The sequence below is a fragment of the Octopus bimaculoides genome, chromosome 18 (assembly GCF_001194135.2).
Source record: "Octopus bimaculoides isolate UCB-OBI-ISO-001 chromosome 18, ASM119413v2, whole genome shotgun sequence".
Taxonomy (NCBI): domain Eukaryota; kingdom Metazoa; phylum Mollusca; class Cephalopoda; order Octopoda; family Octopodidae; genus Octopus; species Octopus bimaculoides.
The window spans coordinates 46,164,821-46,183,124 of NC_068998.1; the positions used below are offsets into that span (position 1 = coordinate 46,164,821).

Genomic DNA, 18,304 nt, shown 5'->3' on the forward strand with positions numbered 1-18,304 from the left:
AATATATATATATATAAATAAATATATATATATATAAATAAATATATATATATATATAAATAAATATATATATAAATAAATATATATATAAATAAATATATAAATATATATATATAAACAAATAAATATATATGTATATAAAATATATATATATATCCTTACTATAGCCTCAGGCTGACCAAAATCTTGTGAGTGGATTTCGTACTCGGAAACTGAAAGAAGACTGTCATATATTTGTGTATGTGTGTGCCTGTGTTTGTACCCCCACCATTCCTTGACAACTGATGTTGCTGTGTTCACATTCCTGTAACTTAGCGGTTTGGTAAAAAACACTGACACAATGAGTACTAGGCTTACAAAGAATAAATCGTGTGGTTGATTTCTTCAACCAACGACGGTGCTCCACTATGGCCGCAGTCACATGACTGAAACAAGTAAAGCAATAAAAATCTATGCCATTTTAATCCCGAGCAAGGCCGGGTATCTCTGCTAGTGTGTGTGTATATATATATATGTATATATATATATATATATATATATATATATACACACATACATACATACACAGTCATGGCCAATGATTTTGGCAAACAGATTTTTTGCTATTTCATGTGAAATCATATGAATGATAATTGCAGCATGGAAGGTGTTTATAAGCCATTAAAAAAACACAAAAACTCCATGCTGCACAGAATTTTGTCATTGAACAGGTAGCGCTTTCAAAGCGCTGAAAATATTTTGACAAATTGAATTTGAATGTTGAAGTGAATCTAATGGTTTTTGTGTGTTTTTAAATGGCTTTTAGACACCTTTCATGCTGCAATTGCTTTTGTTTCAGCACCCGATCTCTGATCTGGTCACTTGCTATGCAAGTACATCTCCGTAATATCATGAATGTTCATGATTTAATATTATTCTCACAGGTTATCTGTTATCCAATAAGATTTGAAAGTGAAACTATTGTAAACCAATAGATATTGCAAATAATCATCAGTTTGCAGAATTGGTTATATTTCCCACAAGTGGAAATCACATTCCTCTTCAGGATTGTAAGCTGGAATCACATGCAAACTAATAATTAATAACCACAACAGTAAACAAAGTTATGTATAATGTCATCACACAGAAAGCTTACTCTAAGCTCTGTGTGATTCTCTGAATCTCCTTCCATATATTATGTATTAAGGCTGGTAAAGAGGTTGCTCATGCCTGAACCAAAATGTTAAAACCTTAGACAAGACACTCCACTCTTATATACACACCATCAGTATAAAGGTAATAAATGAACAGTAAAGAAAATACACACTCACCTGTCCTCTCATCACTGACATCTGCTTCTCAAATGTTGCTTTATCAAACCCTTTATCATGCTAAACAAAAATTAAAAACAATATGTAACATGTGTACCAGTAATACACTGGGGTGGTATTAACTACTACTACATACACACACACACAGTGTAAAGTATTGGGGTCTTTTTAAAACATTCTACTGGTGTCAGTCATTGTAATGTGCCCATGCTGGGGCACAGCGTTGAAGGTTTTAGTCAGTCAGTGGAACCACAATATTCGTTTCAGTCTGGTACTTATTTTATTGATCTCTTTTTGGAGAACAGCTAAGTCACCTTGTTGACTCAATGGTTTTAACCATAGAGTTGTGCCAAACCCACAAATTGCATGTGCTTGTGTGCATGCACACGTGTGCTTATATAATCATTGTTGCCGTTGTCATCGTTTAATGTCTGCTTTCCATGCTGGCATGGGTTGGATGATTTGACTGAGGACTGGTGAACCAGATGGCTACACCAGGCTCCAATTGGATTTGGCAAGGTCTCAACAGCTGGATGCCCTTCCTAACACCAACCACACATGTACACATGTATATATACAAAAACATACACACATAAAAGACAACTATCAGACTAGTCTTTAGCAAAGAGTAGACCTTCAGCAAGGTACCACAGTATGTAGTCTGGTGATTATGAAGAAAACAGTTATAGATGAATTGCTTGAAGAAGCTGTGTAGGCCATGTACAAAACTGCTGTCAGCACAGAGTTGGCAAAGATTTCAGGGAAGAATTTAGCAGGCAGGAAGTTGTTGGAGAAGGCTCAGTTCTCTGTCCCATTTCTGTATTGTTCACCAGCTTATAACAGAAGGATTTATGATTGGCTCTCCATGGGAACTTTTATATGCTGACGATCTAGTCCTTCTAATAGAGTAAGATGTATGTAAGGACACAGACAAAAAGGAAAAGGCCAAGCAAAAGAGGGGTGTATAGAAACTCTGTATAATGTATGGACTATAGCTGTAATGGAATTAGAAACAATAAAGACTCTGTAATGTGATAGATGTACAGGAGGAGTAAGCAGTGAGTACAGCAGTAAAAAGAAGTACTTAGCAATGAGAGTACCAGTAAAATAACATTTTTGTCAATGCTTTGATGATGCAATTATTGACAATAGCTTCTATTATCTAGGCTAACAGGTCCCAACCATGTTGCACCAAGGACTAAAGGGTGATGTGCACAACAAAACACAATAAAGTCCGTAATATATAATTTATTACATATATAAGGTAATCTCTGGGTATCAAACCTCATGAAGGAGATGACAAAGGAATGCAACAGATGGCAAGACACTGTGAGAGCAGACCCATTGAACTTGTGCAATCATGAAAAAAGTGATGATGATGATGATGAAATTCCAACCACAAAGTATTAGTTAGTAAAAGAAATATGAAAATGAAATTTAAAATATCATGATAGCCCAAGGAAGGAGACTCAAAGAAATTATAAAAGGCTTAATGAGAAAAAGACAGGAAAACACACACACACACACATCACCTTAGTAGGGTCCTCACAAGGCTAGTGGAGATGGGGAAGGAAGCAGAACATATGAATCACTACATAGCAGGGACACATCAGTATATCAAGATTTGGGTCGACTAATTACAAAAGCATTAATAGCACCCAAGGTTCAGGTTGTAAAAATGAAAGGAGCAGAGGTTATTGGTACAGAATTCTTTACTTTGCTCACCACCACTACTACTAAAAGGAATTAAAAGATTACTGGACTTACCCGAAATAATTCATACAAATCTTCACACAATCCTTGGACGAATTCTGCACTATCCAATTTTGGATATACAAGATCCTTTATTTCCTGAGAGAAAGGCTTCTTTGCTTGAGACAACCAGGCCCAGTGGTAGGGATCTGTCGAACAGGTGAGAAATGACAGAGTGAGATGAAAGGGAGAAGAGAAAGAAGCAGAGAATAAAAGATTATATGCATCTGTTCATGTGTGGGATCATCATCATTTAATGCTCTTTTTCTTTGCTGGTATGGGTTAGACAGTTTGACATGAACTGATGAGCCAGAGTGTTGCACCAGGCTCCAATGTCTTCTGCTTCAGCATAGTTTCAACAACTGCATGCCTTTCCTGATGCCAATTGCTTCACAGAATGTACTGGGTGCTTTTTCATGGCACCAGCATATATCATCATAATTATTTCATACCTGTTTTACATGCTGGCATGGAGTGGACATATATGAATTATTGTTACTCGTTTCATTCACTTGATCAGGGCCATTTTGAACCACAAACAATTTGGCTGCTAAGGCGTCTAGTGACAAATCAGATATTTGTCTGTTGTCTATCACCCACTTTAACTTTATTTTTTGACACACGTTTTTGCTTTAAGTAGATTTAAGTATTCAATTCAACCTTTTAACAAAACTGACTGTATCCCAAAGACTATCCAAATTGCTCTGGCATCAAAATGCCCCAATTTTGATGTAACTGTAACAAAAATGAAACGTCATTCCACCAAAACCCAAAGTCAAAAAGTTACTAGAAAAATCCTTTTGTTTCATAAAGAGGATATTAATTTATTTTATCACATTTGTTTGATACTTTTTATATTTATAATTTTCTTCCTTTGAAATCAAGTGGGGTAACGTCAGTGTAAATGAATATATTTTAGGGTAAAGAAGTTGTATGCTGTCAACTTAATGTGACAGTCCCCTGAAGTTAATAATACTACTATTAGTTAGACCTAGGAAGCTACACCGCTTCCTGTCGACCTTGACATATTTCCTGTGTCCTTATGTTTACAAGGGGAAGACAGGAATTACAAGGGGGAGACAGGAAATGTGTCAAGGCCAACAGGAAGCGGTGTAGCTTCCTAGGTCTAACCAACAGTAGTATTATTCCCTTCATGGGACTGTCACATTAAGTTGACAGCATACAACTACTTCATTGTATCACTACTGCATAAATATCTCTGAGAAATTTAGAAATATACTATTTCTATATTTTAGGGTAATTGGTTAAAAAAGTTCAACTACTGCATTATAACTTCTCATAGCCATGAGAAAAAACAAAACACATCCACTAAGTGTGATTAAGAAGCATGAGGGATGGCAAAAAGTCGGGCATCTGGCCAAAGAAAATCTGCCTCAACAGATTACGTCCGATCCATGCAAACATAGAAAAGTGAACATCAAATGATGATGACGATCATATGTGATGTATGTTAAAAGACTGCAGTAACTTACAGGTCCGCCATTCATCGGGATGTTTGAAAGGGAATGCGAGGCCATTATCAATAGCAGCAATTGATATCCGGGGGTTTTCTATCATGTCCCAGCCTTCCTGTAATGACATAGAAACACATCTATAAATATGCACAGAATGTGAGAGAGAGAACAATACAAATGACTGTGTGTGTGTGTTTGTATTTTATAATTTCACTTATACTCTTACTCTTTTACTTGTTTCAGTCATTTGACTGTGGTCATGCTGGAGCACCGCCTTTAGTCGAGCAAATCGACCCCAGGACTTATTCTTTGGATGCCTAGTACTTATTCTATCGGTCTCTTTTGGCAAACCGCCAAGTTACGCGGACGTAAATACACCAGCGTCAGTTGTCAAGCGATGTTGGGGGGACAAACACAAACATATACACACACATACATATATATATACATTTATACGACGGGCTTCTTTCAGTTTTCATCTACCAAATCCACTCATAAGGTTTTGGTCGGCCCGAGGCTATAGTAGAAGACACTTGCCCAAGGTGCCACACAGTGGAACTGAACCCAGAACCATGTGGTTGGTAAGCAAGCTACTTACCACACAGCCACTGCTGCGCCTATACATAGTGTAATAAATAAAAAGTTGTTAGAACTCAGTATACATATGCTTTAACAATGGTTTTAGGCAAATATATCATCATTGTTTAACGTCTGTTGTCCATGCTGGCATGGGTTGGACAATTTGATTGGGCTGGCACACTGGAAAGCTGCACCAGACTCTAGTCTGATATAGAGTGTATTATTAATTACTAAATGACAAAGGAATAAGAATCAAGTAATTAACTCTGGTCTGGGTATATTCCATAGAGAAGTCCCCAAGTAAGTCCTTTCCAATGTCATAAATGCTACATACACACACACACATACATTAGACAATATAGACGGATGTATGGATGGAGAGAGAGCATTCTGACAAGCTACACTGTCGGTAGTGAAGGTCATGTAAGGAATGAGGGAGTTATGTTACATGATGAGACCTCAAATTTATTCCCCACAAAAACATAAAATACAGTGATTTACCAGCAGTTGAAGGTAGAGTAGCTATCCAAATCACTGCAATTGTTTCTGCACATTAATATCACCAATTACCAGATGGTGCTAATTCACACGAACAATTGTAGTGATTTGAATTAAAGCTTGTTCAATCAATTTGTATTTTAATTTTCTCATTGAGGAAATGACAAGGACTTGGAGATATGGTGATTTGCTGTACTTGATAAGACACGTCAAGCTAAGTAGAATTACTGTTTTGCACAAGCTTGTCCTGCCAGGTCCTGGTGCCATTTAATCACATGTCTGACATCTCATCACCCATATATTCATATGCTTGAAGTCCCCTCTACCTGTACATTCACATATTAACCAAAAGGCCAACACGATTTCAGAACTGAGCAATACATGTACTGTTGCTAGGTTGTCTCCCTTTATAGTGTAGAAGCCTGAACTTTTGGTATATTTGATTATCTCCCTTTGCATTGTACTTCTCTGGTTAATTAGCTATAGAAGTATATATTCGATTGTCTTGAGAGGTGGTGTTTATGAGAGTGTGATCAGTACAACAACAACAACAGAAATAAAAGCAACTTACGTCAGGTGTCCCTGCAGCAGCAGTCTCATATTTTATTAGCCAGTTGTCATTCCCTCGGTCTGGAAGAGGAGGAAGCGAGAACAATGAAAAATTTCAAAAAGGAATAACAAATAAATTAGAACACGGATGAATCACCTATAGTTTCCCCATTGTTTTACACTCATATTCTGTTTTTAACATTCCACTGACAAAGAGTAACAAGGAAATTCAAAGAGATACAAACAATACAAAATACAACGCTAGAAATAGAATTTGGGCATTTTGGTGATCCAAGCAGTACGCTTAAACCCATTCACCTGAAGTACAGTTATTGCAGGATAATATCAGTTTCAAATTTTCGCACAAGGCCAGCTATTTCTGGGGAGGTGGGTAAGCTGGTCACATCAACCCCAGTGCTCAACTGGTACTTATTTTATCAACCCACAAGAGGATGAAAGGCAGAGTCACCCTCGGTAGAATTTGAACTCAGAATGTAAAGATGGACAAAATGCTGCTAAGTATTTTAATGGAATAAGGTCATACTATGTAAAACACTCAGCAATTACCAGCCTGTTCACTCCATCTTGTATAATAACTGTGTGTGTGTGTATTACATATATATACACAAATGCATGCATACAAAAGGTGGGCCATAATGATAGGACACATTTGGTACTGTATGTCATATCTATAATCCAAAATACCAGCATTTAAAATGTGTCCCATAATTATGACCCACCCTCTGTGTGTGTGTGTGTGTGTGTGTGTGTTACTCTCTTCCTGTCATGACAACATGTGATGGTTGTAAACGAGTATTACTCTCATGTAAGTGGTGGCCTTCATTTCGAATCTTGCATGAAAATATGTCTGGCTGCAGAAAAACTACTTTGCTTGGAAACAGGCAAAGGTTGGTGACAAGAAGGGCATCCAGCCAGAGAAAATTCACCTCAACAAATTCCATCTGATCCATGCAAGCATGAAAAAGTGGACATTAAAACGATCATACACATCTCTGTGCAAACATATTGTCTTGTCGTGTAATGGCATTCACCTGGAAGAAGTTAAGACACCTATTGAGTCCACCACAACAGAAGTCAAGGTGGTCCACGCACATCTGTTGGCAGCTGATTCTGTGGTGTATTGAAGCCATTCCCAGTTCCTGGTGGAAATGGGAAACATTGTATAAATAGATGTAATATTTACATTCATTGTAACACGGTGTTAGCTAAAAACCTTTAGATACGTTGTACAGTACATTGAATAGTGAAATGAAATACTGTTAACACGCCAGTGATTTGATATTTGACCTAGCAGTCAAGAAAGTGTTCTATATGCAAATCAATCTATCCAGTTCACTTTAGCCACAAACATCAATGGCTTTATATAAGTAGTGTGTTGGTGGACAATGAAGGAAGTTGCATAGCTGCTAATGAAACCCCAGAGTTGATATATACAACTGTTTCTTCTTTTTCTGTACACAAACACACTGTGTATATATATAGAATATTTTACACTAGTCGAATATAATGTTGATTAAAGCAAAATCTATAGATTTGTTTTATAGTACATTAGTAGCATACACACAGACACATATAAAAGTTAGTGAACTGGCCAAGCTGGTATTAGTTGTTTCTTGTGTCTCATCTCTGGTCAGTTCTTTTTGTCAGCAATTTAACTCCCTAAATCCAGATTTGTGATAGTGGACATTCATTCATACACACAGAGGATGACCTGACCTAAGCTGTTCCAAAAAGCCAGAAAAGTACAGCATCAACATCAACAGAAGCGACAACAATCAGGTCCCACTTGCCAAATACTCACCTGTATTTCTGATTATGTAATCTAGAATAACGAGTCGTTCAAAGAGGTTCTGGAAGTGCACTGAGGTGGACTCAGGTAAGGCTTCGTTATCAAACTTTCGCAGCCAGTAGTCTGCATCTTTATAGCCAGTGACAAATAACTGGAAGGATCCAACCTGACAACATTAAGAGATACATAAATATAAAGATACATTATATATATCATCGTTTAACGTCTGCTTTCCATGCTAGCATGGGTTGGACAAAAGCTAAAATTATAGGGAGGCTGCCTATATATGAGAAGACAAATGGAGTTTAAAATTTACAACAGCTGTTTCACAAGAATTTCATTGATGGAGTTTATTGAAGATTTTCTACAGCCAGGTGCTCTTCCTGTTGCCAACCCTCACCTGTTTCAAAGCAAGTTAATATTTCCCCATGGCCGAATGTATTTTGGCAGAATATTGGAAATGAATGATGCTACGTGCATGCCAGTGACACTCACATAATGTCAAAACAAAGACACACATACACCATCATTTAACATTCATTTTCCATGCTGGCATGGGTTGACTGGTTCGACAAGAGCTGGCAAGCCAAAGCAATGTGTTGAGCTGCAGTGTCTGCTTTTGCATGGTTCCAATGGCTGGATGCCCTTCCTAATGCCAATCATTTTATAGATTGTACGTGTACTTTTTATGTAGCACCACCATCAGGTAAGAAGTACCTCGAACACTCTGTAAAGTGGTTGTGGCACTAGGAAGACTGAGTGTGTATTATTTTAATATATAATATATATATATATATATATATATATGGAGAGAGAGGGAGAGAGAGAGAGAGACACACACACACACACACACACACACACAGACAGGGCTTCTGTACTGTTTCCACCTACCAAATCCATTCACAAAGTCTTGGTTGGCCTGGGGCTATAGGGCTGCTGCAGAAGACACTTCTCCAAGGTGTCACAGTGGGATTGAATCTCAAACCATGTGGTCTGGAATGGAACTTCTAAGCCACCCAGCCATGTCCATGCTTAATTGGTATTTACTTTATAAAACTTTAGATGTATAAAATAATACCACACCCTGGATTTGAACCGGGGATGTAAAAGGACGTAGTTAAATAACACAGGGCATTAAGTTTTATTTTCTACAAACTCTGACACACTGCCACCACAAAATAGTGAACGGAGGGTGTAATGGATTATATCAACCCCAGGTACTTGCTAAGTACTAATTTTTCTTTTCGTTTTATTGACCTCCAGAAGGACATTTGGTAAAATATACCCCTGGTGGGATTAGAACACAGAACGTAAAAGTATGTAATTGAATATTACAAGGGGTTTTTTGTCTAACAAAGCCTGGAAGCCAGGAGATTTTAAAGAACATTACCTTTGGAGGTAAACCAATTCTGTGGAAGTGTCGACCCACTGCAGGAACCCGGTTCATTATATTTTTCTTGGTTCTAGCTTTCATTTTATCAATTGCTGTATAATTAAAAGTTTCACTTGCTAATTTTACCACCTGAAATAATATAAAACAAACGAGAGGTCAAATATAAAAACTTCAGTACAGGAGAAATCAAAGTTTAAAGGTCGAATGTCAAAACATGAAAGCATAAAAGGCAAGATAGAAGAGAATGGAAGAAGGTCGCTACCTCTGCTGGTGGCAAAAGGCATCTCTTTCAGGGTAAAGAGCAAATGCTATTATGTGGCGCATGGGTTGCATGGTAGGGAGATGTGGGCCTTGAATGTAGGTCTGTGACAGGTCCATACAAATGAAGAGAGTTTGCTCTGTGGGATGTGTAATGTTTGCGTACATGAACAGTAGAACAGAAATGGACAGAGAGAAAAGTTAGTTACAAGCGGAACTCAGTGTTATGTACAAGAGAGAAGATTATGATGGCATGGCCGTATGTACAAAGGATGTCAGTTGTACAAAGATGTGCCAAACACCAAGTGGTTGAACCTGTGGAACAAGGTCATATACAAAGGCACAGGACGAAGTGTCGAATGGCTATAGGAATCCATCTGAGTAAAACAGGGACCAAAAGGGACCATAAGTAAAAAAAAAAAAAGATGGCTGATGGCTCACAGATCCACAACAACCACCATTGAGGACCACATATACTACACAGCCCTACAAGTAGGGGGTCGATGTATTGTAAGTCTAGTATATTGCACAGAGCATGTTTCTAAGTTGTGTTGGTGACCAGACTGAGGGCAGACAAAGCAGACAACAAGCTGTTGATTCTACTAATTACTCAAATATAGTATTTACATTCTATGTCTAAATATTTACAAGTTTTCCTGTTTTGCTTTTGTTTATCTTTATTTCCTTGTTTAGATTTTAAAAAAAAATCTTTCTTTCTTTCTTCTTTGAGGCTGAGTTTATTTTGGATGGTGGTGGTGATGGTGGTAGTGGTGATAGTGATGGTGGAGGAAGTTGTAGTGGTGGTGGTGGTGGTAGCAGTGCTTAAACTTGTTCCTGGTTTTTATCTCAGATGGAATCCCTGTTATGTTTGTCAGCAAGTGACCTTCAGGCTTAAGTGTTTTTAGATGCATCTGCAAACAATTTTGTTGAATATAAGATAATGTTGCTGTGTTGGGGTTCTGGGGTCTTGTAGACCTGTCTTAATTAAAGGGGGGACAAATAAAGATGTCTCTCTCTGCCCTCTTAATTAAACATTGTCAAAAACACAGAGTTTAATTGATAATGAGCAATATTTCAATAAAGGCAGGATGGTCATGGATAGGATATTGGTTAAATAATAAAATTCCAACTGGGGTTCACTATTACAAGATGATTATAAAAATATAATAGGAAGTTTTTTAAATGGTTATGAGGATCCACCTGAATAAAACAGGAATCAAAGAGGTCCAAAGGTGTAAAAAGTTTGAGAACCACTGATGTACAGTTTTGAAGACTGGTCTATGTACAGTTTGGTAGGCTGTGTACAGCTAGGTGGGATTGATCTAATGCAAAATGTTATGTGGCAGACATTAATGTGGAGAGAGTGAAATGTTGAGGAGATGAAAGAAGTTGTAGCCCTGTATGAAACGAAGTGAATCAGCTGTAACCATTATAGTTTCTTGTTCAGAAGGCTTAACAGCTGTTTAGTGAAGGATCGTATGACAAAATCAATACAATAGACTTCTTACTAAAGATGTCATTGATCGTTTCAGTTTAGTTTTGCTTGTATCATTGATTCAGACCCGAGTTTTACATAATTCCACTTACATGAAAGAGCAGTGGTCGACAAAATCAGTTGCATATCATACAGTTATATGGGAAAACCTTTAAGTCGTTACTGCACCAGTTGGAAGTAACAACAAAATCTCCCTCAAATTACACCCTATGGTCTTCAATATATATATGAATATATTACAAAATGGAGACAAATGGGCATGAGGAGTAGTGAGAGAGTTAGTTTAACCCTTTAGCATTCAGATCACTTTGTCAAATCATCATTGTCATTTAGCATCTGCTGTCCATGCTGGCATGGGTGAGACAGTTTGACTGAAACTGATAAGCTGGAGAGCTGCACCAGGTTCCAGTCTGATTTGGCTTGGTTTCTACAGCGGGATGCCCTTCCCGACACCAACCACTCCAAGAGTGTAATGGGTGCTTTTTATATGCTACCGGCATGGGTGCTAGTTATGTGACACTGGCATCAGCCACAACTAGGATTTCACTTGGCTTGATAGGTCTTCTCAAGCACGGCATATCGCCAAAGACCTCAGTCACTTATTGCCTCCATGAAGCCCAATGTTCAAAGGGTGCTTTTTACATGCCATTGGCATGGATGCCAGTAACGTGACACCAACATTGGCCACAACTACGATTTCACTTGGCTTGACAGGTATTCTCGAGCATGACATATCGCAAAAGGCCTCTGTGAGGCCCAATGTTTGAAGGGTACTTTTTACATGCCATGACTACAATTTCACTTGGCTTGACAGCATATAACCAAAGGTCTTGGTCACTTGTCACTGCCTCTGTGAGGCCCAATGTTGTTATATTTCAGGATGTTTTTTTTTTTTTTTTACCAAACAAACACATGCACTATATATTCCTTCTTCACTTTGGATTTATTTCATTATTGCTCTTATTTTATGTCCTACATCTGGAAATCCTTCGTCACACATCCTGTGACCTCTCTGTCAAATCTAATTCTTATTTATTCACATTATATTGAATTAATCCTGCATTATCTCGTAGATTCAAGATTTTGATGATGTTGATTGTTTATTTTTAGAATGAAGTTGTAGGTTAGGAGTGAAAGGCTGGATCTGGCTCGTTTAAATGCTAAAGGGTGAGAAGAATGATGTCCATTATAGTATTGGAAGACGAGATAGAGGAAGAAGGGATGGAGAGAGAGAGGACATAGCATTTCTGTGAGCCAATATTAGTGAGAGGGTTTCTAAGTCTAACAAATAAACCTGAGCAGAGGCCATTTTAGTAGTGGAGGTGGAAGTAGAGAGAGAGAGAGGACACAAGCCTTCTTTTACATTTGGTTGAAGACATTTTGTATGTGTTTTGTTTCATTTTCATTGTTGAATCAGAGATGTAAAGCCAGTATTTGATCTTTTCCAGGACCTTTATGACTGGAGGCAGGAAATTATCCCACACTGCAGAGAGACCTGGTCCAGAGGCTTACAAAGGAGTGGACTCTGATAAAGGAGTCCAAAACGGGGCAAGTATTACAGTGGACAAGAGATTAACTCTTTAGCATTTAAACAGGCCATATCCAGCCCAAATATTCTGTCTTATGTTCAAGCCAGGCATATCTGGCCTCTCACACCTACCCTACAATGTCTTCCCGAAAATATACAATCACATTATTGTAATTTCACAGCTACAAGATAATGCATGATTAATTAGAAACAAGGTGAACAAATTAGCATTATATTTGACAGAGTAATCTAAATGCTAACGGAACAATCTACCACCCTAGAAATAGGAATACTCCCACAGACAGGCTCGTAAGGCAACAATTGAAGCCACTTGCCCAAGTGAGTGAATTTAGAACCATGTGGTTGCAAAGTGAATTTCTCAATGACACAGCTATGCTTGCCCCCGGTTAGTATATATATATATAGCAACAACACTATCCTGTGAATATCAATATTACTTCAATATAGATCTTATTTGAACAAAAACAAAATACACTTATCACAAATAAGGACTCGCTTTATTACAGTTTATTAATCTATGGATGGACAGAAGTGAATTCCATTCAAATATTGTTACATGTTGCTTATCACATTACAACACCAAAACTCAAAGTTACTGTTTCAATCTTCACATGAGTGCTCAACTGTTTTTTTTTTTTAAACTGTTCATACAGAGATTTTGTAAGCGATGTGACCTACATGATCATTCCTCCATATCAAATCGTAGATCAAAGTAGGTGTGGTGACAATAGCAAAGAACTGGCTGTTGATTGATTGTCACATATTTGTGTTGAACTGTGAACAACAACAACAACAATTATAGGCAGAGAGGACTTCACAGTTATCCCACCTCTTCCTGCTTACTTCTGCTATAAAACAATTTTACTGCAACCCAAAAATCACAGCTTTTTACCTGATTTTATTGTCAAAACAAAAGGTAGAAATGAATTTTGAAATTCTCCACCCCATCACAAACAGCTTACCTAAAATTTGAAATTTCAAATTCACACACACACACATACAAACTAAAACAAAAAATAAATAAAAATAAAAAGCAAAATATATAAACAAATGTTGTTATGTATTAAAATAATCAAACATCTGAACTTCCAATATTTTAAATATTTGTCTTTGCTGAATATTCAAAATTGAATATTAGACTTTTCCAATTTCAGCTTAATAAATAGTTATCCAAGGCAGTTTATGAAGAAAACTGAAGTTTACTGTTTCACAAGAAAAAATAGAGAGCAGCAAACAAGAAACATTTTAAATATGAAATCACAAAACTTTTCAAAGTTGAAATACTTGAACAGACAACAGACAGTTAATTGAAATTTTAGATTTAAAACTGTAATTGAAGAAACCAGAAAAAGGAAAAACATATGGCTGTGTGGTTAAGAAGGTTGCCTTCACAACTACAAGGTTACATGTTCAATCCCATTACACTGCACACTGAACTAGTGTTTCCTACTCACAAAAACCTTACGAGTGAATTTGATAGATAGAAACTGTGCAGAAGCTTGTTGAATGTGTGTGTGTGTGTGTGTGTGTGTGTGTGTGTGTACATATAGCCATATATCACCAGGTTTTATAACAATATGAACGGGACTCAAAATGCGTGTACTGGTGCCACATAAAAGCATTCATGCTGATGTCATGTGCAAGTGCCCGTGCTGCTGCCATTTAAAAGTGCCAGTATTATATAAATGTGCCAGTGGTGGTGCAATTAAAAGCAGTCATGTCGACACCACATAAAAGAACTCGTGCTGGCGTCACATACAAGAGCCTGCACGGCTGTCATGTAAAAGCACTCGTTTCAGTGCCACATAAAAGCACCCATGCTGGTGCCACATACAAGAACCCATGCCAGTGCTACACAGATGAACCCAAGCTAGTGTCATGTAATAAGCACCTAGTACACTCTGTGAACTGGTTGGTGTTACGAAGGGGGATCCAGCTGTAGAAACCATGCCAAAACAGACAATTGGAGTTTGGTCAGCTCCCCCATTTAACCAGCTTCTGTCAAACTGTCCAACCCATACCAGCATGAAAAGTGGGCGTCAAATGATGATGATGATGTGTGGCGCCTTGAGCAAATGTTTTTCACTTCAGATTAACCAATGTCTGAGTGAATTTGATAGACGGAAGCTGTACAGAAGACTTATGTATATGCGTGTGTGTGTGTGTGTGTGTGTGTGCATCTGTGCTTGCATTTCACTGACAACCGGTGTTGGTTAAGTACATCCTGTAAACAGTTTGGCAAAAAGAAACCGCTAAAATAAGAACCAGACTGGGACTGATTTGATCAACAAAACTTTTTGAAGTGAGTTGCAGCCTAATGACTAAAACGAGTAAAAAGAAAATTAACAAAAAACACCCAAAATTTAAAACTTGCAAAACCTCGGTGAGCAAATTTGAACAAGTAAAAAAAAAACAAAACGAAAAAAAAAACAAAAAAACTCAAAATTCTTACCTTCGTTTTCGGAACAATATTAAGGTTTAATTTCTGGTCAACCAAGCTAGCTCCAGCCTCTGATAAGTAACCTTGGTTGGGAACCAAACAACTCCGCCCAAAACAACACGGACAACATAATTTGTGCATCCATTTGGTCCATTTAGGGTTTAGATGACCATACGGTTCTTCATCTTTGGGTTTGAAGACTCCAATAATTTTCTGAAATAATAACATAATTTGGTAATTAACCCTTCAGCATTCAGATTATTCTCACCAATTTAATATTTATTTATTTCTTTTATTCTTTAACATGTTTCAGTCATTTGACTGCGGCCATGCTGGAGGCTATAGTAGAAGACACTTGCCCAAGGTGTCACACAGTGGAACTGAACTGGGATCCATGAAGGTGAGAAGCAAGCTTCTTACCACACAGCCACATGCATATTATCTGTAACTTAATACAATAAAGTGTTCCTTGATGATCCGTTGTGGGTGAGCATTTAGAACACCAATTGTAACACCCCAAACAACCATAATGGAGAAACACAGTGGAAACTATTACATAAAGCTGTGTTTATTCTTTCATATATATATATATATATATATATATTTATATATATATATATAACATAATATGGTAAAAATTCGATATTAATTAATATCAATTTAATACCAGGAAACTAGCACATTAAAAGAATCAGAAGGTTCAGGAAAAAATTTTTTTTGAGATCCTAAAAAGATTATAGTACATATATATATATATATATATATTATAACTGAAGGGCTCCAATTTCCAGTAGTCAGAGTTACTCATTTCTAATCATCAGCAGGAAAACCGAGCCTTGCTTCCCTTTAAAATATTTCCTGTCTAAATACCTTTTGAAATACGAAATGAAAGTTTGAGGAAAATACTTATCCTTATGTTTTGCTGCTTAAAAACCTTTGTGAACTACACATGCAAAAACAGCTGCTTCAAGCTCACACTTATGACTTCATTTCTGGTTTTGGATATTTTAAAACGAAACCAGGCTTGGTTTACCAGCTGGTGAGTGGCAACGAGTAAGTCTGAGAGCTGGGAATCAGAACAGTGCAGTTATAATGTATTAAAGAATACTCTGCTTTCGTATCAAGTCCTGTAATTTATTGCTTCTGGTGAACCAACAGATGTATGTATATATATATATGTGTGTGTGTGTGTGACAATTAGTTGGTTGTCATAATACAACTCAGAGTTTCGGATGCTGGGGCTGAAATGAGATGCCAGAGCAGACTTCAGCCCCGGCATCCGAAACTGAGTTTTATTATGACAACCAACTAATTGTCACATATTTATAGATAAATTCCTCTATTTTACATAATATCAAGGTCTCATTCATTCTTTTGTTGTCATATTATTATTATTATTGATAGATAGATAGATAAGAAGGGTTTCCAGCCATAGAAACCATGCTGAGGCAGACAGGAGAGATTGGCACAATCTTCTGGTTTGTCAGTCCCTGCCAAACTATCCAACCCATGCTAACACAGAAAACATAAATTAAATAACGATGACACACACACACACACACACACAATGATGACTTGCAAATTCATTCTTAATATGGTCTAGTTGATTAAAATGGGAATATGCTAATTGCTGTTGTGTTCGTCACAGAACAACTTCAACATATGCAATTCATAAGTACCGCACAGTAATTACATTTTCATGTTTGAATCTGCTGGAATGTCTTAATAAAAACACAAGTCATCATTTTGAATCTTGCCATTTACCATGCACATGACAGTTTATTATATATATATATATATATATATATATATCCCTACACTGGATACACATAATTTGGTTTGTTTTGCATTTTCCTAGTCATAAAAATACTTAGGCATTGAGTTACTTTCTCTTCTTGTGTCTGCTGCTACCCTGGACCCACTACGAAATATTTAACACTATTTCCTTGTTTCAATTTTGTCCCTTCTTCACCAGATGAATCATGACAAACCTTCTTGCATTCCTGCCATGGACAACTGTTAACCCTTTCGATACCAGCCCACCCAAGACTGCCCCTACTTCTATGACAGAAACTTTCTATATAAAGTGATTTAAATCAAAATTTCCCATGACAATTCCTCATTAATTTATGTACCAGTTACCAGCTTAGGAATGACCAAGGTATTTTACCAAATGCTTTATTATTTTCAGAATTAATTGAAAAAAAAAAAAAAAAAAAAAAAAAAAAAAGATGCGATATAGTACAACAGAAATATGGTAACAAAAGCACTGGTGCCAAGCTGTATCGGCCCCTTTTCCTTTCCCTTGGATAACACCAGTGGCATGAAGAGGAGAGGCTGGTATGCATGGGTGACTGCTGGTCTTCCATAAACAACCATGCCCAGACTTGTGCCTTGACAGGGCACTTTCTAGATGCAATGCTAGTCATTCATGACCAAAAGGGAGTCTTTACTCTTTATATATATGATGCTGTTGATGAGATACATAGAGGTGTGTGTGTGTGTGTGTGTGTGTGCGCTTGTGTGTGCATGCACATGCATGTATCTTTGTTTGCCCCCCCTCACATTGCTTGATGACCAGTGTTGGTTTGTTTCCATTCCTGTAACTTGATGGTCTAGCAAAAGACGCTGACAATAAATTACCAGACTACGAAAAAAATGTACTCGGGTCAATTTCTTAGGCTAAACCCTTCAATTTGGTGCTCCAGCATGACAGCAGCCCAGGAACTGACACAAATAAAAGATAACTCAACACACCTATACAGAAGTGTGAGTAATATTTATGATGTATGGGGGGGGGGGGCTGCGTCCATAGGTAAAAGATAGAGAGATGCAAGCAGAACTAAACATAACAGTTTGCCCTGGGGTGGTAGAGGGTATGTTCTTCTCAAACTCGTTAGCCCTGGGGTGTGATGGCAGAGAAAGACTAAATGAAGGCCGAGTATTTATGATGAGAGTTTGAAATGGAAACCAGTTTGGCTGGATGGAATTAAAGGACCCAGAAGGGACCAGAATAAAACAGTGTGTGTGGGAGTGGGGAGGTGCCTATGCATGTGGGTTTGAGTTCATGCACAATGTGGTATGCATGTGCATGCCTGTGTGCATACCAAAAATGGAATTGCAGAATATTTTTAAGTATGGAGCATTGTGAGAGAAATATTGAAATAATTCTATATATTGATTGATTGGTTGATTG

General features: G+C 37.4%; 1 protein-coding gene and 1 long non-coding RNA gene across 4 annotated transcripts in view; one reads left to right on the plus strand and one right to left on the minus strand.

Moving 5' to 3' along the window:
* Positions 1–13,753, plus strand: part of LOC128249938 (uncharacterized) — a 36,153-nt gene extending 22,400 nt beyond the window's left edge. The window contains exon 2 of the long non-coding RNA XR_008266089.1: positions 12,568–13,753. This is a non-coding gene — a long non-coding RNA (uncharacterized LOC128249938). The remainder of the gene's footprint in view (positions 1–12,567) is intronic.
* LOC106882174 (phosphatidylinositol 4-kinase type 2-beta) overlaps positions 1–18,304 on the minus strand; it is a 110,797-nt gene that overhangs the window by 8,312 nt on the left and 84,181 nt on the right. For all 3 annotated transcript variants that reach the window (XM_052974565.1, XM_052974564.1, XM_014932761.2), the window contains 7 exons: positions 15,121–15,321; positions 9,364–9,495; positions 7,986–8,139; positions 6,186–6,244; positions 4,556–4,652; positions 3,078–3,211; positions 1,311–1,370 (listed from right to left, as the gene is read on the minus strand). In XM_052974565.1, the coding sequence (XP_052830525.1) occupies positions 1,311–1,370; positions 3,078–3,211; positions 4,556–4,652; positions 6,186–6,244; positions 7,986–8,139; positions 9,364–9,495; positions 15,121–15,321 (837 nt within the window). The remainder of the gene's footprint in view (positions 1–1,310; positions 1,371–3,077; positions 3,212–4,555; positions 4,653–6,185; positions 6,245–7,985; positions 8,140–9,363; positions 9,496–15,120; positions 15,322–18,304) is intronic.